The sequence below is a fragment of the Elgaria multicarinata genome, chromosome 2 (assembly GCF_023053635.1).
Source record: "Elgaria multicarinata webbii isolate HBS135686 ecotype San Diego chromosome 2, rElgMul1.1.pri, whole genome shotgun sequence".
Classification (NCBI taxonomy): Eukaryota; Metazoa; Chordata; class Lepidosauria; order Squamata; family Anguidae; genus Elgaria; species Elgaria multicarinata.
The window spans coordinates 92230891-92253903 of NC_086172.1; the positions used below are offsets into that span (position 1 = coordinate 92230891).

General features: G+C 44.9%; 1 protein-coding gene across 1 annotated transcript; it reads right to left on the reverse strand.

Moving 5' to 3' along the window:
* Positions 1 to 489: 489 nt before the first annotated feature.
* On the reverse strand, positions 490 to 17410 carry LOC134392671 (L-lactate dehydrogenase A chain). Its single transcript, XM_063117187.1, has 8 exons — positions 17324 to 17410; positions 9413 to 9547; positions 8826 to 8943; positions 6950 to 7123; positions 5200 to 5373; positions 3930 to 4047; positions 3087 to 3210; positions 490 to 1301 (listed from the first exon to the last, which is right to left on the reverse strand). Exons 2-8 carry the CDS (start codon positions 9536 to 9538, stop codon positions 1137 to 1139), a joined length of 999 nt encoding a protein of 332 aa, XP_062973257.1. The 5' UTR covers positions 9539 to 9547; positions 17324 to 17410; the 3' UTR covers positions 490 to 1136.
* Positions 17411 to 23013: the final 5603 nt, after the last annotated feature.

A 23013-nucleotide genomic window follows, 5' to 3' on the forward strand; every position in this document is an offset into this window, starting at 1 on the left:
TTTGGTGTTAAATGGATCTGATTACACCAAGGATTTTGGGATGAAGAAGCAATGGCTGCTCCCCATTTCTGAAAACAAAGGCTGGACTAGTGTGGCTATTGTTGCTTTATATGCAATTTTGCAGTTGCTAGGATAGAGAACCAGATTTTGTGATACTGTATACTTCTTGGAAGAGATGTATTTTTGAAGGCACTGAGGAGGACCCTGACACAAACTGGGGTTACATGACTGTCTCAAAAAAGATATTTTGACATACAGTGGAGTGGGATGATCAGAAAAAAGCTGAACTGATACCTACGTCCTTTCCAGTAAGGTTTAGGCATAAAGAGCTTCCCACTGTAGGCAGTGTACTCTCCTATTCTACTTGGCATTAAACCTAGTGTCAATATAACAACACTACCACTTTAAGCACAAGTGAAAAGATCTAGTGTATTGGGAGTTATTTCAAATGTTGTAATGCTTATGCCAGACCATAGAGACAGACAGAAGTAGCAGTTAATTCTTTATTTTGTTGGTTGGGCTGGTACTACAGTTAGACAATTGCATCAGTTGTTGTATACAGAGGCTTTTAACTTCACATTTAAGACAACTAGTCCAGAAGGGTACAGAAGGTTCTCTTGGACAGTGTACGCACAAAGACTTGAAAGGCAGCCGTGTCAGGAAAAATACATTTAGAGCTGCTCAGTAGTGGAGATTTAAGTCATCTGTTAGCAGAGAACATTGGTCAATGTATTTGCCAATCCTTTTTGATTTCAGAAAAATTCTTTGGCTTTTTTTCTACAGGGTTTGTAAGGCCAGTTGAGTTCTTATCTTCTCAACCGACATTATGTTTAGCTGAGGAAAGGCAGGAGGATTTCATTTGGCAGTGCTATTTCAGAGCATGCTGGATCTACTTTACACCACTTAACAAGACTAGGTTACAATCCAGTCCTGGCCATGGATCAAAACCATGGAAGACAGGAATTGCAAGCTTCTTACTGAATAGGAAACAGTGTTTGGTTTGCAATTTTAGCTCTGCATGTGTTTTTCATTGATATACACATCATAAAGGGGTTGACCTATTTGAAGAGTGCAACAAAACAATCTGCTAAGACCCATTAAACACTAGTAAGCGGTGAAGTGATAGGATAGCAGGCTTAAAATTGAAGCTCCTTCTGGATCCCCCAGAGTGTATCTGCACTCTTCCTCAATTTATCTTCCTCTTCACTCTTCAGAGTCATTTTCACCACATCTGTAATGCCTGAGTAGCCCAGGACGCAAGGAACACTTAGGAAGACATCTTCTTTCACTCCATGCAAGCCCTGGGAAAAGAAAACAAAAAAGACCAATGAAACAACATACCTATTTGTGTATAATAACTGTTTCCCTATTCATAGGAGGAAAGTACACCCATTGTTGGAAGAAGGTATGGAAAGCATCTAGGTGGAATAGGTTTGCTAGCTATTGCCTTCACTCAACAAGTAGCTTATGTCCATTACAGGCAAACTTTAAGACCTCTTCAATTATCTGTTCCTTGGTTTAATCTCACTGGGCGGATTCAGAGGTCACTAAGCCATGATGGCTTAATAAGCTACACACAGTAGCTTATTTTGAAAATAGGCTACTGTTATCCCCCACACGATCGGACAAATAAGCTAATGTACATAGTTGATTAAGCTACTGTGTGTAATCAAAATCATCCCCCTCTTCTGCTTCAGTCCTCCCACCTGAGCAGTGGTGCTGTTTAACCCATTGACAACATCGCAGCAGCCTGTTTTAACCTTATACAATATCTCAATGCAAGCGGGGTGGGGGAGGTGTGGATTAAAGTACAGGGGCTTAATTCAGTACGTCCAGCATCACCCCAACCAGGGGTGGTAGCTCTAAAGTGCTGGAAGACAAAGCTTCATACACAGCCTCAAAAGCCTGTGCAATACACATGAAGGAGCGAAAACCCTGTGTGCACCAAAAAGGGAGTGGCAGCTATAAAATGTTGGAAGTTTGTAAGAGTGGGACAAAATCTCACAGGGAGGAACCCAATGCACCTGCAGAACCCTGCAACCCTTCTATTTTCAGTCATTCCTTCTATCCCCCCCCCCCCCCGGCAGTAGAACTTTTTTGCTCACATGCTTAATTAAGTGCAGTTGCACATTTCCCCCATAGACACTGCTGAAATAGACAATTTAAGGTGTTTCCAGCTGCGCATTCCCCCCTTCCGTAGACATAACTGAAATAGCCCATGTAAGCTGTTTCTATTACACAGTGAATGCTCGCGAGGAGCAGAGCAGCAGCGATCTGAACCTCTTGCCACACAACTCTGTAGATGATCAAACCCAGGGTGACTGGCAGATGACATGATAACCCACGATGGGTTAAATAACCGCTACTGCAGATCAGCATTGGTTATTTTGAGCAAATAAGCCATTGTGGATTAAAAAATTCCCGACATGACACAATAACCCATCATGGCTTATTGAAAGCATCACGGGTTATTGTGTTGCCTGAACCCAATCATTAACTTGCCACTGCTGCTGTTAGCTCTAACACAATGAAACATTTGTCATTAAGGGTACGAGCCTATGTGGATTGACAGAAGCCTCTGAACTCAGGCTGCCAGAATCCAATACAGGCCAGGAGGACAGTGGAGGTGATCTTCGCCCCCTGCATCTCTGCAGCAGTGTCTCAGAGGGGGAGGGAAGGAGGCTGGAGCAGCCTTAGGATATGTCACAGTGCAGCCATCCCAGTCCCTCCTCTTTTCCCCATCTCCATGCTGTTTTCTGAGTGCAGAGAGCTAGCCAGCCCGGTTCTCTCTGCACCAGCTACAAGGGGGAGGGGAGTGCAGTTTTCTGGCTCGGAGGCTGGAGCCCTGTCTCTGACCTTGGAGCCAGGAAACTGAACTATTCTATGCCCAACCCTGCAAATGCTGCCTTGGGGGCACTGGATCGCTCCCTAAGAGCAAGTTGTAAAAGTACTCTAGAGCCAAATTAATATAGTCTGGGCTTGTATCTTTGAATATGTGTATATCAAAGAGTGGTGTAATGCATGCTGGAAAGATTTGATCCAAGCACAAGAATACGTCCAAGGGAGATAATGGCAAACCTGCTTACCTTCACCATTGTAGAAATTGGATGCACTCTCCTTAAATTCTTCATGATGGTTTCAGCTAGATCAGCCACAGAGAGACCAATTGCCCAAGATGTGTATCCCTTCAGCTTAATGACCTCATAAGCACTGCAGGGGAAGACATTAAAAAGAGTTAGATCTGTTAGCAAAAGCCCTTGCAATAGTCCTGGTCAAGATTTTCAGATATCAGGTCTGCCAAGCAACCATGTCAGCTGCCTGATCTGTGCTTCAGTTGAATCTTCTGCAATTCCATATGGTATCTGCTGCAGATCTCAAGTTCTGGGGTTTATCTTTTTTCTTTTCTTTTTTATAAAACCGGTTGCTACTTTCTCTGGCTATAGAGATGTCACTACCTAGAGAATCTCTGTAAATGGGTACCAAACTGGTGAAGTGCCTTAACTAATGCTGAAGCTGTTAGCTGACATACATAAAATGTCATTGTCACCGGTAACAGTAGCATCGGAGATTAAAGGGAAGGATCCAATGTCCTAGTGGAAGCCGATGCTTGTGCAAAGTCAATAGTGCTTGCTAACGCGACTGGTTTCCCAGGTAAGTGCTATTGATGTTGCTCAGAACTAATGTTCTGTTAGTGCAACCTAAGTAGTGCTAACAGCTGGATGCTATTGGATCCTTCCCTAAGTTTTGACAAAATATTAAGTTGAATTCAATTGTGACATTCTGCTGACAGAAACAGTTCCATCAACTGAGCTCTGAGGGGTTCCCCCACCCTGCAGGCCCCTCAAAATATGCTCTGGAACATTGGGTTTAAGCCACTGTGTTTTAGCCCTCTATTTCTCTCATAGGCCCGGATGAATTAAAAATGTTACCTGTCCACCACCTGCTTGTGGACCTCTTTCCAGTTCTCCTTGTCACCATCAGTTCCTAATTCAGGATGTAAACCTTTCAGGGAGACGCCGGCAACATTCACACCACTCCAGACAGGCACTGAGTAAAATGCACAGGATTTTCAGTACAGTTTAAAAAGTTAGCCTATCCCTCAGACTATAGAACACAAATATATTCACATACAATTGAGCTCTGCAGTTAACATGTAGTGCTGCAGCTTTGCAATTACTGAGGAAGCGGCTGTACACACAGGAATTTCCATGTAACTGTAAGGGGAATTAGAGGGCAGGATCCAATGTCAGTCCTACTTAAGAGTGAGTCATGACTCATTTGAAATGACTCATTCATTTCAATGGGTCTGCTCTAGGATTAATATTGGATACAACTCATCATCTCTCATTGAGAGATATATTTCTAGTTAGCAATGTAAATAGGGTGTTTGGAGGAAAGAATTGCTTATTATCTGGGCCCTACCTGATTTACTTTAACTCCTAAATATAGGATGGCAGAGGGGCAAGGCTGCTGCCTTTAAAAAGAAAGAAAGAAAGGCTTCTTTACAGAACACCAGCATTTATCAAGGGTCTCTTACATGAAGGGATTTACTCTGAACTGCCCTGTTAATAGTAAAGGGCAGAATTCAGCCTGTAGTAGACTTTGGCCTACTTGGATTACAGAGATGACCTTTTCTGAACAGAACTGCCCAAGTCAAATATAGATCATCTAGTGTTACCTTAACTTTTATATTGAGCAGGGAGTGCGAAAGACTTTCTCCTGATCCCAGCACACACTCGTCTGGATGTTCAGGAGATGGGCTTAGTCATATGAGATGGGCAACCTTATTTTCCTTTCCCAAGTCCTCCAGCTCTGTTAGCATGACGAATGTAAATCCTAAGTATTTTCCAAAGCTCTTCCCCACCACCCAAGAATATGGAAGGAGCCAGAAGATAATGTAGTATCTGGTAGCAAATGGATTACACATCAAAGGTTTCTTCGAGTCTTGGGTACTTTCTTTTGCAAAGGATTGTAAAGAAGAGTGTTTTCCAGAGTGATGATCTTGTTTACAATAGTACAGCCTTCTGCAACCTGGTGCCCTCCAGATGTGTTGGATTACAATAGCTCATTGGTCATGCTGGCTGGGGGTGATGAGAGCTTTAGTCCACCTCCAGATTAATTCATTACACATTAATGATTTGTGAATGCATAATGAATATGTTCAGCAGCTGCCAGAAAAAAGGAAGGTCCCATGCTTACCACTGGAATCTCCGTGCTCTCCAACAATCCAGCCATGGCAGCTGAGAGGGTGGATACCCAGCCTTTCACCCATCAGGTGGCGGAAACGGGCAGAATCCAGATTGCAACCACTTCCAATAACACGGTGCTTAGGAAAGCCACTGATCTTCCATGCCACATAAGTCAGAATATCCACTGTTAATAGGAAAAAACTACTTGGTTATAAAATGGCTGTAGTATTAAGGACACAGAGGGAGTGTTCAGATGTAATGGTGACAAATTGTGGATTAACTTTGGGTTGTTTAACCCCTAAACAGAGTGTCTGGGTTAGGGCGTCATGCTCACAACCTACAAACAGCATTCGTGGACTGTTTATTGAAACTCAAAATGGGTTGCATGTTCTGCACATCCCTGTAAATCATGGGGACATGTGAACCAGGTTTTGTGAGGTCTGGGTTTGTACTTGGAATCAACAACCTTTGTCCACATGGGCAAGGTATCACAAGCTGTTGAAGCCTCCCACCTCTGTCCATAATTTTATCTCCAGTTTTGCACAAGGCTGCCTGTATGATAAAATATAGCAAGACCCCACTTTGGGAAGTTGGGTGTGAGATCTGCAGTTAGGAATGGGTAGTTTTGTTGCCAGTACTCAGAAGCTTTTGTTTCTGTTTTGGATGACCCACAATTTGTTCATTTCTTCAGAACTTGACAAACTGGTTAATTTTAACTGTGGTTTGCTTGAAACAAGCCAACTTCAAACCATTGGTTATGAAGATGGCTTATTTTAGCAAACCATATTTAAGATTTAACTAGACAAACAACAAAAGGATAATAAAAAATGGAAGTGAAAATGTCCAACCTCCTCATGCAAAGGGGAGGGGAGGGGGAGCTCACAAGCTTGCTGAGGCCCATTCTCATCATGTTAAGCCTGCAAATGCAGTGATTGTGTCAAACACATCACCTATCTTGGCACCCACTGGTCTTACCCCTCCCACATTTTATTTTAAAAACAAAAACATTCACATTGTATTTTCTTACCAGCAGCTGGGATTGTTTCAAACTAAAGTGGAGGCCTCCAGCTGCTACCATCTTCTTTTCCAGTGAATGCCTCTGGGCTACACATTGGGCTCAGAGATATTCTTTAAAAAAAACAGGGCCAACTCTTCCATGAAGTGGGGTGAAGGCCCTGCCTCAGGAACTGCTAATGATGAAGCCCTCTTAACTATAGATAAGAGATGAGGAGCCAGCCTTGGGAAGGTTCGCTCTGTCTCCCATCCTGTCATTACCATTTCAATGGCAGCATTAACTTTAATTATTATTGTGTCAGGGGTGAGGGAATTTAATCCTAAGAGGCAAAAGGATGGGAACGTTCCCAAGTATGCCTCCGGTCTCTAAAGAAGGCTCTGGTTCATCTGCATCAGCCCTGCCAGAGCTTTGCAGAGGTGGACTGAAATGAATTCAAGGGTTTATATGGCACTATGAACATTTCTGAGCAGTAGAAGCAAGGAGCTAGATCCAAATTTCATTGTACTTTGAGTAGACCCACTGAAATCAATGAGAGTTAAGGTAATCATGACTAACTTAAGTCCTATTTATTCCCATGGTTCTACTCAAAGGATGTATAAATCCAGATCCAAACCAGGATTTTCATAGTTAAGGGAAAACTTGGAATTCCTTCAGAAAATGGCCGTGTTTCCTCCATTAGGAAACCTCATGAAGCACAGGAGGGCAAATGACAGCCTATAAGCAGTCAGAGCAGGGTACAACCAACCTGGATTGGAAACAACAAGCAGCTTGCAGTCAGGGCTGTACTTGACAATGTTTGGAATGATGAATTTGAAGATGTTCACATTGCGCTGGACCAGATTAAGGCGAGACTCGCCTTCTTGTTGGCGAGCTCCAGCAGTGATGATGACCAGTTTGGAGTGGGCAGTCACAGCATAGTCTGTCCGAAAAAGAAAAGGGTGGGGAAAGGTTGCATTATTAGCTCAAAATACGTTTTACAATGCACAAATGGAACACAAAAAACATCATGAGAACCGAGGAAGGCAGGAATCATACGGTATTAGGTCTGTAGTGGCAGAGTGAGATACACGAAACTTAGTTGCCAGGGTGGGGTGGGGGAACAGGACTATTAACTGTGTAGAGGGAATGTGTGTCCTAGAAAAATGGGGAGTTCTATATAGATTCCATCCTGTTGTAGAAACTGGCCAGATGTTTCCAGGTGTTTATTTCTACCATCAAGAGCAGGGGTGGTGAACATGCGTCCCTTCTGGTGTTGGTGGGTTGCAACTGCCATCAGTCCTTGCCAACATAGCCAAAGGACTTTAGATATACACACTCCAAACAATTCTTGGATATGTTACATAATCGCTTCTCTAAAAGGGATGAAAAGCTTCCTGCATAATTTTGTTTTTAACTACCCCCCTTTTATAAACATAGACAAGAGCACAACAAATTCCAATCGGTTTTGTGCAAAGAACAGGCCTCTTCTGGAACTTGACCGTTTTTCAATGGTCTTACTCTGGAAAGAGAATGGAAACAGCAGCCATGACTAAGCCAAAAAGCAGCTTTCTGGTTTGATGGAAGTGTCATTAAGAAGGGGAAATAGTCATTATATGCTATTTCCATGTACTGTTAACTAAACTGTTCTCACGGACAGGGCTGTGGTCACGAAAGGAAGCAAAGAGGAGCTCCGTCAACTCGCTCTGGGCTAACAATTATAGCAGGACAAAGTTTTACATAGCAGCACTATTATTCGTCAGTGGTGCATTTCTGATCTGTGGGAACTTTTTTTTTTTTTTTGCAACCAACTTTTATTTTCGGGGCCAAAAAGGCTGTTGCCAAAAAGGAGATTTTTTTCCTCACCCATCTTTTCAGGAGTCCTTTGAACACACTTTTAAAAGTACTCTAGAACTAAAGCGCCAGTTTTCATGTTTTCCCCCTGAGACCTGTCCATATGTCCCATGCATGCCCCTAAGATCAATTGAGGATGCTCTCCTAGACATAATCAGCTGCACACCATGTCAGAAAATCAAGGTTGCACGAGGCTCATGGACAGAGCTCCTAGGCTAGGCATAAATCTGCAGCTTGGCTGCTGGTTAAACCAGCTGCCTTCAATTCGTCACTACCACATTGAATGCTCATAAGACAGGCAAGATCAAGCAACACCATGTTCTGGGATGCCCGGGCAAGAATTTAATTTCTCAGCTTCCACAAGCAGACGCCATTCCCTACAATGAAAAACTAGTTCCCTTGCTACTATCATAGCATCTGAAATAAATGATCATCTGTACAGCATATAGCAAAAATGGACAAACAATAGATCTCAATCAACTAGTAGATCTCTAGGTGATCAGACTCCCAAATGTTTAACAAAAGCAGCAACAAAATGACCACCTTGCCCTAAATTATGCTGCCAAAATATATGTGTGTATGACTGGGATCGACATTCATTTCTGGTTCTCTCAAGAGAATCCCTGAGTTCAGAATTCTTTAATTTGAAGAAGAATTCTTTAATTTGAAGATCCCATGGGAATCTTTTGCACCAGGCTCAAGTTAGTAGATCTTGGGCTAATAATGAAAAAATAAAAGTAGGATCTCCCAAGTCTGCAATCTGCACACCCCAGACATAAAGAAATAGTAACCTTTGCCAGAGACAATCTTTGGAGTTCGAAGAAAGAGGCTGCCGTGCTGAAGGTCCAGCATCTCTCCCCTCAGCTTGTCCTCCACGACATCAACAAGGGCAAGTTCATCAGCCAAATCCTACAAAAGAGAAAATGTCAACCCACAGACTCTGACTGACCTGACATCTACCAAGCCAAATGCAGTCCACCATCCTTGTCTGGTGGCCTACTCGGGGCTTGATAACCCTTCACTTTCTGTGGCCCCAGGAAGGCAGCAGAACTAAGAGGCTTATCGAGCCCCTGATAAGCTGCCATATATGGCCAATAGTTTGCGATGGGCTTGATGAGTCAGAATTGAATTACAACAAAAGGCTGCAGTGCAAGTATTGATGCTGGTTAAATTCTAACCACCCAAAAGGGTCACGTTTACTATTCTCAGGTAGAGAATAGTTGCTGTGTACCATGTTAAAGACAATTATTGGGTACATTTATGTCGACACAAACCTATGCATTGGAAACAGAGAAGTAATCTGTTTGGAATGCAACTGCAACAGATATAAAGCATAGCAATTTGGGTCTGCACAACACATTGTGTAAAATCTACATACCTTCATCAAAATACTGATGGCACAAGCCATGCCAACTGCACCAACCCCAACCACAGTGATCTTGTTGTGGGCATGGGGGTGCTCATCTTTGTGAACATTTGCAATCAGCTTTTCCTTGAGAGACATCTTGTAGTGCTGGTGGAAAAGGAGAAAACAAAATTACGAGAATCCCATCATTTCATCATCACTTGATGTCTTGTGCTATTACAGTAGGGTAGAAAAGTCCCATTTTTAGTATGGATCTCATCGTCCAGATATCTCATCTATGACCACTACCCCCAGGTTATTGTGCAAATTTGCAAAACATCTCCAGATGGTTTGCACCAACTCCCAGAAGCCCCTGCTAGCATGGCCAATGGTCAGGAATGCTGGGAGTTGGAAGTCCAAAACATCTGGAGATCTCCTTTCTACCCACAACTGAGCTGGGTAAGCCCCATCACAGGCCATTGGAAGCTGCATCTGATTGTCCCACTCTTTGCTTTCTAACCTTTAAAATACTTTAGGATGGATCCAGACTAGATTAATTGAACTTCAGCCTCATTGTAACCAACAGGTTGGTGCTCACTAGTCATAACTTAGATCCCCTTGGGAATCAATGGACTAAGCCTGGATTTTCTTTTTGTTTGGTTGTTTAGAATTCCTTAGATATGCATGAGTGTGTGAGTGTGCTGTGAGTTTATATGTAAACAGTTTCTATACTATGTATAATATTGTATTTTCAAGGGTTTTCATCATTGCAAATTGCCCAAAGAGCTTTCACTGTAATAAATAAGTACAATAATTAATTTGTCCCATCAGTTTCAAGTTCTGCTAATTTAGTCTGGATCCAACCCACTATCTGCACATCTTTATTCATATTATGTTGTGAAACCATGTTAGTGACTCGGGAGGGGAGCTGCAAATGGAAAACAGAAGTTTTCAGGAAGCAGACCAACAATGTGCACAATCAGCACTACACCATATCTTATCAGAGGAACTGGCAAGAGTTTTGCATATCAGGAGCAATATCATACAACAAAGTTTGATCAGTACACATTCAGACACAAAGTCCAAGCTGCAGTTGAGAAACTAAGGGACACAGATTCATCCAAACAGAAGTAGTGAGAGCAATTCATGGATTTTCATTGGTGCATTGTGCATACATGGATCATAGAACTGGCACAGTGCAACAGAGTGCTTGATGTCAAAGTCCAGGAGTCTTGTTGAGTTATAAAGCCAGTCCTGTTCCAGGGTACAGCCTGATACATGAACTTCACTACACTAGCAGCCCTGGATATTTATTAAGCCAGCAAAGCCTTCCTAGGCCATGGAGGCACAAGGGAGTTTTGTTTTGTTTTTAAAAAAACAACCACTAGGATATTTCATGAAAAAACAGGCCTACCAAATGCAAGTGCAAATAGGGTCAATAAAGTAAGAGAGGGGGACGAGATACAGAATGGAGGACAGGAACCTACAAATTGCAATGCTTGGAATAAATAAAACCAAGCTCCCCGCACCCCCACCCAAACTAGAGTATTCATTTTGTCAGCACACATTATCTCAGGTAGACAACTTCAGCAAGACCAGCAGCATGCCTGAAACACAAAATGAGTTTATGTTATCCTGATCTCTGGTGCCAAAATGGTGTGATTATTTTATTCAATTGCCATCTCAAGTTCAGTCCATGGCTCACATTTGAAATTGGTCAGAGCTGTCTAGACTTTCGAATTTCAAGGCTTGTCCTATGACTCATCTGAAGCTCCAGACATTCAACCTAGCAACAATAACTCATCCATGCATGAACACGGACCTTGGCTTCAGCTTTGAAGAGGAGGCTGGAAATCACTTTGAGCCAAAGAATGTATAGCAGTGATGGACAAGTTGAGGCTCTCCAGATGTTGTTGGACTGCAAGCCCCCTCACCCCTCACTACTAGCTGTGTTGGCCAGGCCTGATGGGAGTTCTAGTCCAACAACATTTGGAGGGCCACATGTTCCCCACCCTGGTCAATAGGAACTAGGCTCAGCCTCTTGAACTCAAAATAATAACAGAGTCAATATGGTGTAGTGGCTAGAGTGCTGGACTGGGAACAGGGAGACCTGGATTCTACTCCCCACTCAGCCCTGAAGCTCCCGCGGTGACTTTGGTCCAGTCACTGAGCCATAACCTACCTCACAGGGTTGTTGTGAGGATAAAATGGAGGAGGCGGATCATGTAATCTGCCTTGGAGGGGAAAAAGGCGGTATGCCAATATAATAATAAATAAAAATAAGTTATTGGGGATAAAATTAGTCCTGTCAACTAAACTTTGCTCACTCCTGCATTCTAGACACAACACGTGTTAAGACTGGATTATGTCTGCACTGGAAGATGGCTGAAACAACGATGGGCTGACTTGATGCCCTGCTTTTCAGGCAGATGATACAAATACTTAACGGCAATATCCATTAACCTACTAAACATGTTTCAAGAAAAATTCTATGTACATATTCTACCAAACTTTGATGCTGTGGCCACACTGACAAGAGCTGGAGGCACAAGGCTTGGACAGAAAACTGGCAGAGTGTTGGATGGGAAAACCCACAATGCCAAAGGCACACCCAGGGTTGATGCAAGATATCATGTTGAGTCAGATGCCAGGGATAACTGGAAGCCAAGGGGTTATCGGCAGCCAGGAGTATTAACAGTTTGGATGGTCCCATGGGGAAGGGAGGGGTGCATGCCTGCCAATCCAAGGGCACAAGGGGCTATGAAGCAGAACATGGAAGAGACATAGCGGATGTGATAGCAGATTGGTAGCCACAGACCATGATTAGGAAGTGCTACTAGAATCAGAGGCTTTAAGGATTCAGAGTGCCACTTTGTTCCGGCTCAAAACCAATAACCAACAATTGCTATTCAAACCAAAGTAGTTGCAAGCAAACATGGGGGGCTTAAGAGTGCCCATCCCTAAGGGGGCACTCTATAAGGGGGCAAGCATGGCACAAGGTAGTGTGTAACGTAGTGGTGGAGGGGTTGCATGAACACAGCAGGGGAAGGTCAGAGTCTGAGGCAGAAGTCATGAATGTAGATTCTGGAATGCAGAGAGAAGCTGGAATGATACATCTCATATCGTTCAAGTTCAAAGTTCATAGGATGGCCAACTGCCCGAAGACTGCAATCCCAAATTACAACAGTCCATTTATTCAAAATTTCCTCAGATGGAGCAGTCCCATAACAGCAGGTGTGGGGGAGAAGAAATTATGAGGTACTCTACTTTGATGCCTACTCAAATGATTCCTCCTCCTCCATGACCCAGGTTGGCCTAGGCACAATTGGGTATTAGTATACAGTGCTCAACTCATTATAACATTATTTCTCTCATGCCACTGTAGCCCTGGTGCTACTGCAGATGTGGAAACGCAGTATATTAATCAAGGCTAGACTTTTAATTGCTACTGGACACAATTGCTGACTTACTGGTTAAAGAATAAGTTCCACCTGGTGTCACATTTGTGACCGAGTTTTTGGAAAAGTTTGTGGAAACGGGATGAATTTTGTGAAAATCCATTGTGATTAAACATATACTGAAGTGTGGCCACTTAAAATTCAGTCATGCCCAAGTTTTTATTTATTTATTTATTTATTTATTACATTTTTATACCGCTCAATAGCCGAAGCTCTCTGGGTGGTTCACAAAAATTAAAACCATGATAAAACAACCAACAGGTTAAAAGCACAAATACAAAATACAGTATAAAAAGCACAACCACGCAGCAAAATTGATATAAGATTAAAATACAGAGTTAAAACAGTAAAATTTAAATTTAAGTTAAAATTAAGTGTTAAAATACTGAGTGAATAAAAAGGTCTTCAGCTGGACATTTTAGGACATTTGCTCACCAAATGCAGTCTCTACAGATTCTTGATAGAACTACATCTTTTAAAGCAGTAAGCAAGTGAATTATTTAGGAATCTTTCCATAAAATTCAAGTTTTGAGGAAAATCCTTCGTAACAGAGAATTTGATTATTTAATTGCACAATATGACTCACCATGTGCATGAAAAGGTGCTGTTTATGATCCCTACCAATAACAGGCTGAAATTAATAACTATACAGTTCAAAGCTAGCCATGACTCACCCTTGCGTTCCATTGTTTTATTACATTTGTAAATCCTTCATTGGATTAGCTATTTTACAAGAGCAAATATCTTTTGTCCTTTTTTTTTTTAAAGAGATACCATATTTCCAACTCCCCTGCAGAGTGAGAATGCATCTCTTTTGGAAGAATTGTGCCTTAAAGAGTGTAACAAAGCAAGATTTCCCCAAGTTTAATTTAACACGCAAAGGCACATATAAAATGTCCCACTCTTTATTTCCTGCAAGCCAGAAACTGCGGTGGGTAACCCATATCCCAGCATAGTTAAACTAAGGGAAATTAAGCTGGAAGCTCTAACTGTAACCTAAGTGAAGATTGCCATAAATGGTGAAGTGGATTTTTGGAACTTCTCCTCTGATGATATACAACCATGTGGTGTAGTGGTGAGATTCTCCAACTAGGAATGAGGAAAATTGGTTCAAACCCTCACTTAGCCATGAAGCTCACTTGGCAGTGTTGGGTGAGTCTGTCTCTCTCAACCAAGCCTACTTCACAGGGTTCCTGAGAGGATAAAATAGGGAGGGGTACACACAAGCTACTGGGGCCCCGAGGCCTTTACAGCAAGGTGGGGAACCGTTTTCAGCCCAAAGGATGCAGAATCAGGCAGGAGCCACATTGCCCAATCAGGGGAGGCGAGGGGCGGATGAAATTCTGCACTGGCTTTGCTCCCGCCCTTTACTTTCCTGGATTGGGCAAAGGAAAGGGAGGAGCTAAGCTGACTGACCTGTGGTTCAGTTAGGAGCTGTTCTCCTGCTCCTCTCCCTTCTCTGAGGGGAACAGAGCTTCAAGCAGAGGCAGGGCCTCCACTAGAGCTTTGGTGGGCTGGGTGATCATTGAATAAAAGTGGAGAAGTTAATAAATATGCATTCAAGAAGTGAATCACTGCTGCATCCATTTTCTGTGGAATATGTTAATTTGCCACCAGTGGAAAATGGAAAACAGAGCCCTGCAAGTGCATCTAACTGTGTACTTTACTCCTGCAATCACAGGAAAAGCACTTAGGGTGTAATTGTTACTGTTGAAATACTTGTTACAAGAAGTAATTGCAGCATTTTCTCGGAAGCTATGCAACTCTTATATACATCCTTTGTATGTATATGGCTCCTCCCACAGATTTTGATATATACCGGAAACCCCTGTAAGCTGGAATTTGATGTGTGGTGAAAACAAATCACAACTCAGTCCACAATTCCAGTGCTCCATCACTACAATGATGCCAAAAGTGGTTTCAGCAACAACAGGGCAAATGCACGCAGAGTTGCAAGCAATCACATTATCACTTCTCCATTTACACGCATCCACTCTGCCTTAAGAGCTAATTTAGCCAATGGCTGAGTCTGTGTGGCAACAACTTGAAATTGTTCTTTGCCAACTCTGCCTGTGGCTATTTGAATGGTGCCACAGCCAGTGGTGCCATCAGGCCAAGACTTTAGGACAGAAGTACAGGGCCCCACTGTAAGACCACTAGGCCCAGAATCTAAAATTCCCCAGCTGCACTCCTGGCCACAGCCATTTGCAAGGTCAGTCTGGTGTGGATGAACAGAGTTGACTTCGACCAGGGTTCAAGTTCCTGCTCCTCCATGAAGCTCATTGGGTGACCTTGAGAATGTCCCTATCTCTTAGCCTACTTCACAGGGTAATTGTGAAAATATCACAGGGGAGGCCCTTGCAGAAAGGGCAAGATAAACAGGCAATAAACAAAATGATTTTTTGTAGGCATTATGACAAACTTGAGGGAAAATATTGTTGTATTTATAAAATGTGTTCTTATGCATGGCTGCACACAACCAGCAGGCTTTTGAAGCATGTGACCAGATGACCGCGTGAATTGGCCCCCATAGTTAGTATTCCTATTTGGTCATGCAAATCGCCCCTAACAACTGCTCAGCTGGAAATCCGGAAAATCAGGAGAAACTGGAGAGTGCAAACCTGGCTTGACCTCTGCTTGCAAAAAAATAAATAAAAATGGAGCAAAGGAATTTATTGCATGTGGGAGTCTTACACAAACAGCAGGTAGTCATGTTGGCCCGAAGAATTACCAACAGCCCTTGTCTATGCAACCTCAGATCTGGAGGGCACCAGGTTGGAGATTGTTTCAACGTGATACTTAGGAATCTTACAGCAGCCTTTAGAAACTAGGCAGCAATTCTGCTGTCCCAGGTGGGGCGGAGGAACCAAATGGCATCATCTTCTAAGGCCTGAGGGGCTGCCCCTCAGGATCACGGACTGCCAGCACTTTCGCATCAGGAAACCATCGAGACAAATCAAAATGTCACTCCCAACTCAGACACACCCAGCCCAGCCCCTCAACCCACACACACTCTACATCCGCTTTATTTCCCCAGCGCTAAATCCAAAAGTCTTTCCGGGAGTGGAGAGCGGAAAGAGGCTGATGCCCGGTTTGCCAGGAGGAGGATCTTCCACGTTCAAAAGGGAAAGAAAAGGCCGTCCACGCTTCCTCCTCAGTGCAAGGCGGATGCTGACGCTCCCAAAGGCGAGCGCCCTGCTCCGGCCTCCGAACTCAAGGAATGCGGGCGCGATCCTCACCCCAAGGCAAGGGATGCGCTACTCCTGTTCCGGAACAAACAACGAGTTGGAGGAGGCTGCAGTCTGCCAAACGCTGGGCAGCTCGAGAGCTGCTGCCCAACCCCACGCCAGACGCAGAAGCCGGCGGCTTCCAAGTGGCCGGAGATTGCAACCTTCCGCGGCCGCTTGCGGGCGCCTCCTCCCGGCAACGCAACGACCGAGCTCCAACGGTTTCCGAAAGCCGCGTTTCACTTCTCCCTGTGGCGACGATTACCACGGACATTGCAGCACCGAGGGGCCTGGAGCGGAGGCACCGAAGCAAGCGCACATTGCCCCTTCCTCGCCCCGCCCGAGGTCCTCGGAAGGGATGCCGTGAGCCCACGATGCGCCTGGGCCCATCCATTCCCTTAAGGGCTCATCGGCCATCAGCACATTCCAAGAGATCACATGCTCTGGTCCTCACGGCCCTCCGCCACATGCAAAGCACGGAGCATCGAAAGGCATTAAACGCTTGTCATGCAAAGTAACATTTCCCTCCGAGCCCCCGCTCAAGCGTGTTCAGGTTCCCACATTTCGCAATCACAGTGGATTCTCCGATCTTTGGGCAGACACAACATCAATTCAGTTAGCCCTCGCTTCCTTCCACTTCTCACGTTACATAACCAATGGGTGAAGCGACGTATCCGCAGCAGCCCACCCGCTCTTCCTGCCAAAGAATGCCCTCGTAACAGGGGCGGAGGAGGGGGATCGTGGCCACCCCTCCCATTCTCCTCCAAATCAGTCTTCCCCGACCTGGTGCCCTCCAGATGTGAGGCCTGCAACTCCCATCATTCCCAGCCAGCGTGGCAGCTCCTCCAAATCACACAATATCCTAGCGCAGCCTTCCCCAACCTGGTGCTGTCCAGGTGTATTGGACTGCAACTCCCATCATCCCCATGCTGGCAGGGAAGGGTGGGAATTGCAGTCCAACACACCTGGAGGGCACCCGATTGGAGAAGACTGCTCTGAAGGATCGTGGTCCCACTAACTCTTACTCACTCGAGCATTCATGTGCGCCACACACAAAAGGTTAGTTATATCCAAAGTTATTCTAAATTAAGTCTACTCTTAATAGGACCAACGTTGGATGCAAGACAAAGAGTCCCAGTTTATCGGACCCTATTCCGCGTCCTCCCACCAAGCACCGGGGTCTTTTCCTCGAAGGGCTGGCTTTGCCCTGAGCATGCAAGGCAAGGCTGCTCTCGGCGCATCTCACCCAGCTTGCCTACCTGGTAGCCCTAGCAAAGCTTCTGCCGACAGACGCGTTCTCCAATTGCCGCTGTAGTACCGCGAGGCGGTGGGAGGCGGCGGGCGTTTAAATAGGGATCCCGCGCGTGACGTCAGGTGGGCGGCGCGGGTCTGGCGTGGGACGTGCCAGTCGACACGTCGAGGGGGGACCGGCTAGCAGCGCGCCTCTGACTCAGCCTGGGCTGCACAGTCGCTCGCCGCACATGCCCCGGGGCTCCGGCTAGGTAGGGAAGCAGGCGGGGTCCAGGACTTGCTGCCTCGTAGTCGCGTCGGGCCACTGGAGGGCAGCAGTGGGAGAGGCGGGGAGATCAGGCGGTGAGGCGACCAGATGAAATGACTGCAAAAAGCGTATTATCCAGCCTCTCTATGGGAGGGGACATTTTTGCTGGAGAAAAATCATCACAGCCTGATAAACTATCTAACAGTACAAAGCCATCACAGCCTGATACGCTAGTAACTTAGGGTCAAAGCAGACATTACTTTAAGTCCATTTCTGGTAGCTATGTCACCCCACTCCCCGCCTTATATTTTTTACTCTAGAGTAGGCACAGACAGGATCCTGGTCCAGGTCAGGAACCTAGATTTGACCTGCACCTACTCTAGAGTAAAAAAAAAAAAAAAAAAATGGGGGAGAAGAAGTAGCTGCTTGATACAGATTTAAAGTAACATCTTCAGAGTCAAAATATTAATGAAGCACACTTTTTAAAGTGCTTGCTCAAGGAAAAGCAGCTACTTAAGAGCAAGGGCCTTTTCTTTCTTGCTCACCTTCTCTGGGGGCCTTGCCTGGGAGAGCTGGGCTCCTGGTGATTCCTAGGGAAGAATCTACACCCGTGGCCCTTTCGTTTCTGAAGCACTGTCCTGCAGATACTTTTTTCCACACGCAATTGCTGTTTTGTGGGCACACACTTACAGATTCAACACAGTATCTGCTGCAGTTATAACACAATCCATTGCCACATACCAATGAATTGTATCATAACTGCAGGAAGAGTTTGAAAGATCACGCATGCTGTATCATTTGTGTTTCTTGCGCAAGCACCATGCCATAAGCCACAGTATTTGCATAGAAGCGGGAAATCATCTTACTGTTTGAGTTTCCTTTTTAAAAAAACCTGGGAAATCACATGCAGATGTGTAGGAATGCAGTTTTAAAAAGAAAGATTGTGTGATTACTCACAGCTGCACAGCTCTGCAGGTGTGCATTGAAAAATAGCTGCAACCCAAAATTATAATAGCAAACCAAACAGCCTGATCATAGGAGAAGAAATGGAAGAGACCTCGCAGATTTCCTGCTCGCAAATCCCTAACCCTGCCTGAAGTCAAACGGGAAAGTGAGGAAAATGTTACAGAACAAGTTATGCAGCTTTCAAGACACTGTTATTGGTAAGGATTATCAGTGCTAGATTGGAGCAGGCATAACTCAGTAGGGCACAGAAACAACAAGCAGTGGGAAAAGGGAAAAATACCATCAGGACAACCTTATGTTACAGTACCATGATAAAACATGAATGCAGGTTGGCCCCAAGCAGAAAATGCAAGCTGTCCCCTCTTCCTTCCTCTGTATGGTGCATCACAAGCAATTGATTCTGGAAGCCTTAGTCTCACTTGCCTGAGTTCTCCCCCTGGGTGGCGCAGTAGTGGGGATTCATCCCAGCAAGTCAAATCTTCCTCACTGGCCCTGTTCAGAAGACACCTTAAACCACAGCTTTAACTACAGTAAATAAGGCAAAAAGCCTTATTCACCATGGTTAAAGCTGTGTCTTCTGAACAGGGCCACTGTATGCCATCCATTACCAAGAACCTTGACTGCTCACTCATCTTTTTCTCAAGATTTGGGCAAGTGATGGTGACTGCTTCCTCTAATTGTTCTCTGCCCTGAAAAGTAAACCCGTTTGTGTCCCTGCTGAGTGGCAGAGCAGGAAGGACCAGGATCTCCCTGGTCCAATAGGACCAGGGAGATGAAGGGGGAGAGGCGAAGAAAGCAGGCAGTAGCTGATCCTGGGAGGAGCCGCCATCACTTCTGCCTGCTTACCAGCAGTGGCACAAAACGTCCATCACCTGAGGCAGGTGGACATGCACACCTGCCCCACCATGCTCTGGAGTGTCCACTTGTTCTGGTGCCCTGCGAGGCATCAGCAGGCAGTGCTCCTCTCAGCAGGGGTACAGTGATCTGTCATCCCTCCCAATCCTCCACCTGAGACAGAGGAGCCACCTCGCCTCGTGCAAGGGCCAGCCCTGCTGCTCGCCTGCACTTCCTGTCTGAGCCACATGATGGGAAGGATGGGGCCTGTTGGGTCCAAACCCTGCCACCTAGGGAGGGACGGCGGGTGAGTGAGTGAGAAGACGAGCCGGCTGCTTTCTTCCACCACCTGCCTTCTCTGCCGCGCCATCCAGAGAGTGACTATAGGTGCGCTGGCAGAGGCAGCTGCTTGTGTTTTCTGCTCATGTCCAGTCCCTGTCAAGTCAGGGAGCTCGGAGGAGGAGGAGGTGTGGTAGGGAGGCAATTTCCAGGGAGGCGTTGTAGGGGCCTCTTACCCCCTTTGCAGTCTCTGCTGCAGGGCAGAGAAAGGGAGGAGAGAGGTGGCTCTTTACTATTTGCTGTTGGATCACCTCTCCTCAGCAGCAAGAGCTGCTGATTGGCTGCTTTCCCTTCAAAATAAAAATGGCAGCATTGAGCACACTTTAAAGAAAAGTGCTTAACATAACATGTTAGTAGGTTGCATTCCTATGGGCACTTACTTGGGAGTAAGTCCTATTGGACAGTGAGATTTACAAGATGACAATAATTGACTGCATTTATATCCCGCCTTTTTTCCTCCAAGGAACCAAAGGCGGCGTACATAATCCTCTTCTTCTCCATTTTTATCCTCATAACAACAACCCTGTGAGGTAGGTTGGGCTGAGAGTCTGTGACTGATCCAAAATCACCCAGTGAGCTTCCATGGACTAGAACCCAGATCACTCGACTCCCAGTCCAGCATTTTAGCTATTACACCACACTGTAGCCTTTTTTGTTGGAATAAAAAAGTACATATTTCCACATATGTATTTAATGTTATTGTAGGCTTTTAAAACATCCGTCATTGACAGAGAAAACCTCCATATGTGTATGTTTACAGCCTTATATTTTACTTTATTTTAAAATATTGAATTTGGGGGCATGTGTGTATGTGAAACCAATCCTGAAATTATTGTATCAATAGGCATTGGCAAAACATATTGCATATTTAGTATTTCTTATCTTCTGGAATAAATACGTGAGGAATTATGTATTTTAAAGCACTTTAGTCTATTGAAAGCTACTTAAATTGTTGTGCAGTGATTTGCTTATCTTTATTGCCCTTTACTGCAACTGACACAGTGTCTGTGCTCCAAATTAATTTGCCATTTTCCCCCAGATACTGGGTTTTGTTTTTAACTGTTAGCTTCATTTTCAGAGTAAAGGTATTTGACTGATTGATCAATCAAACAGTCAAATCTTGACTTTCGCTGGAGTTCAATGTTCAATCTGCAACAACCAAACAGGTCACTTAAGAGTAGCCCCATTTACCTGGGGTGCCAGTAATAGACAGCATGCATCCCATTTCCTGTATTTGCAACTGGTTGAAGTGTTCCCTTTAATAAAGTTAAATGCACAGTATCGGTTCTGTTGAATTATCTGTATAACCTTTGAACACAGGCAGTAGGGAACAATGTACTGGAGTCAATAAATATTTTTTAGTTCAGTAGTGGGCAACCTGCAGCCCTCATCCCAATTTCATGTGACCCTTAGCCTAATTTCAAAAGTTCTCGTATGCAATTAGTTCAGACCTCTGGCAAGAGGGATCTGTTCTTTCCCTGGCAGCCCTCTGATTGGGAAGGAAGAGGGGGAAAGAGAAAAAGGGTGGCAGAAAGAGAGAGAAAATTCTGTGTGTGTGTGTGTGTGAGAGAGAGAGAGAGAGGAGGGCGTCAGAGAGAAAGAGAGAGAAGAGGGTCTCATAGAGAAGAGAGAGAGAAGAGGGTGTCAGAGAGAGGGTCTCATAGAGAAGAGAGAGAGAGAGGGAGAAGAGGGTGTCAGAGAGAGGGAGAAGAGGGTGTCAGAGAGAGGGGTGTGTGACCACTCACTTTTGGTGCTGGCCCTGCCCACTCTGGCTTCTGCTCCACTCACTGTGAATGTGATGCATCCCCTGACAGATTACCCATGAGGCAATGCAGCCCTCAACAGGAAAAAGGGTTGCCTCACCCCTTTGTTAGACCTCCTTCTCTGTGTGTAAAACAAATACATCTCATAGGGCCAACCCCATTAGTGGGCAAAGTGAGGTGGCTGTCTCAGGCAGGTGATTTGGGGTGTCACGATAATTAATGTTTACATTTTATATTATTACAGCCAGAGGAGAGGTGCTCATTGGATTTTCTCTGTCAGGTGCCAGAGTAGCTTGTACTGCCCTTACTAGTCACCTTGCTGGGGTGGGGAGCACCATTTGTGCTCCACATTAGGCAGCAAAATATCTTGTTCAAGCTTTGCATGGGGAGGAAGGAATTGAGACCACATCAATAGCCCACTCCTGACATCGCTATGCCCGGCTGGTCCTGCCCCCAGACCTCTGTAATGCAAATTAGTGCTAATGTGAATTAGCGACAGGGGGGAACAAATCCGATTCCATCAGGAGTGGGTGACAGAACAAAAGACACTTGACAATCTGAAACAAAGACACAATGGATTTAACAAAATCTGCATACCCCTAACTGCAACACACGTCTTTTTCAGACCTTTTTGAGGCATAATCTAAATGTTTGGAAGGGCAACAAGATTGAATCCGCTGACAGCAGAAGGTCTGAAATGGACCTTTATGTGCATCTAATTGTATGTATGTAGACTCTTCAGTGCTCCCGATTGCTGAATGCACAGTCATGGGGGGCAGGGCCAGTCAGCATAATCCTTCTTCCGGTCAAGCTCTTTTTCAATTTGCAGACAGTTGTTTCGCCATCACCACCACCAACACACACACACACATTCATAGGGCTGGATACAGACAAGAGCATGCAAAGGAGAGATGACATGGAAGTCCTTTTCTTCCAGTGGTATCCTTCCACTGGCAAAATGATAATTCTGGATTGAATTCCCACCTAGGTTTGTAGCCAATATTACTCCTACTTAGAGTAGACCCATTGAAAAGAGTGGGACTTTAGTCATGACTAACTTAAGTCCAATTCATTTCAATTGGACTTAAGTTAGTCTAAGTAAGACTAACATTGGATACAACCCCTGCAATGGTACAGTCCAATCAAAGCTTTAATTGCTTCTGCTTCCTTGGTAAACTAGGCCTTAAGAGCACTTCCACAAGAGGGACAGAAACCTAGCATAATATAACTGGTCTACATTCTGCCCAGCCCTGTCTAGGACTTGTCATCCTACCAGTGTAGTCTCTGTCTGTCCCATTCACATATATTCAGATAGGTCTGTGGGAATATGGAGACTGAGAGCAGCCAACTGCCCCCGCCCCTGTCTGCTCCTTCTGCCCTCTCAGCTAGGCACCCTACTTTGAGAAGTACCTTCCAACAGCATTCTCAGCAGAGGTTGCTCAAGGACATTTCATCTGGCTTGTAACCTCTGTAAGAGATATTGGGCATATATGAGTTTCCTAAAATAGAATTTTGGAAGGTCAAGAAAAGCCCTCCCCCTGCCCATGTA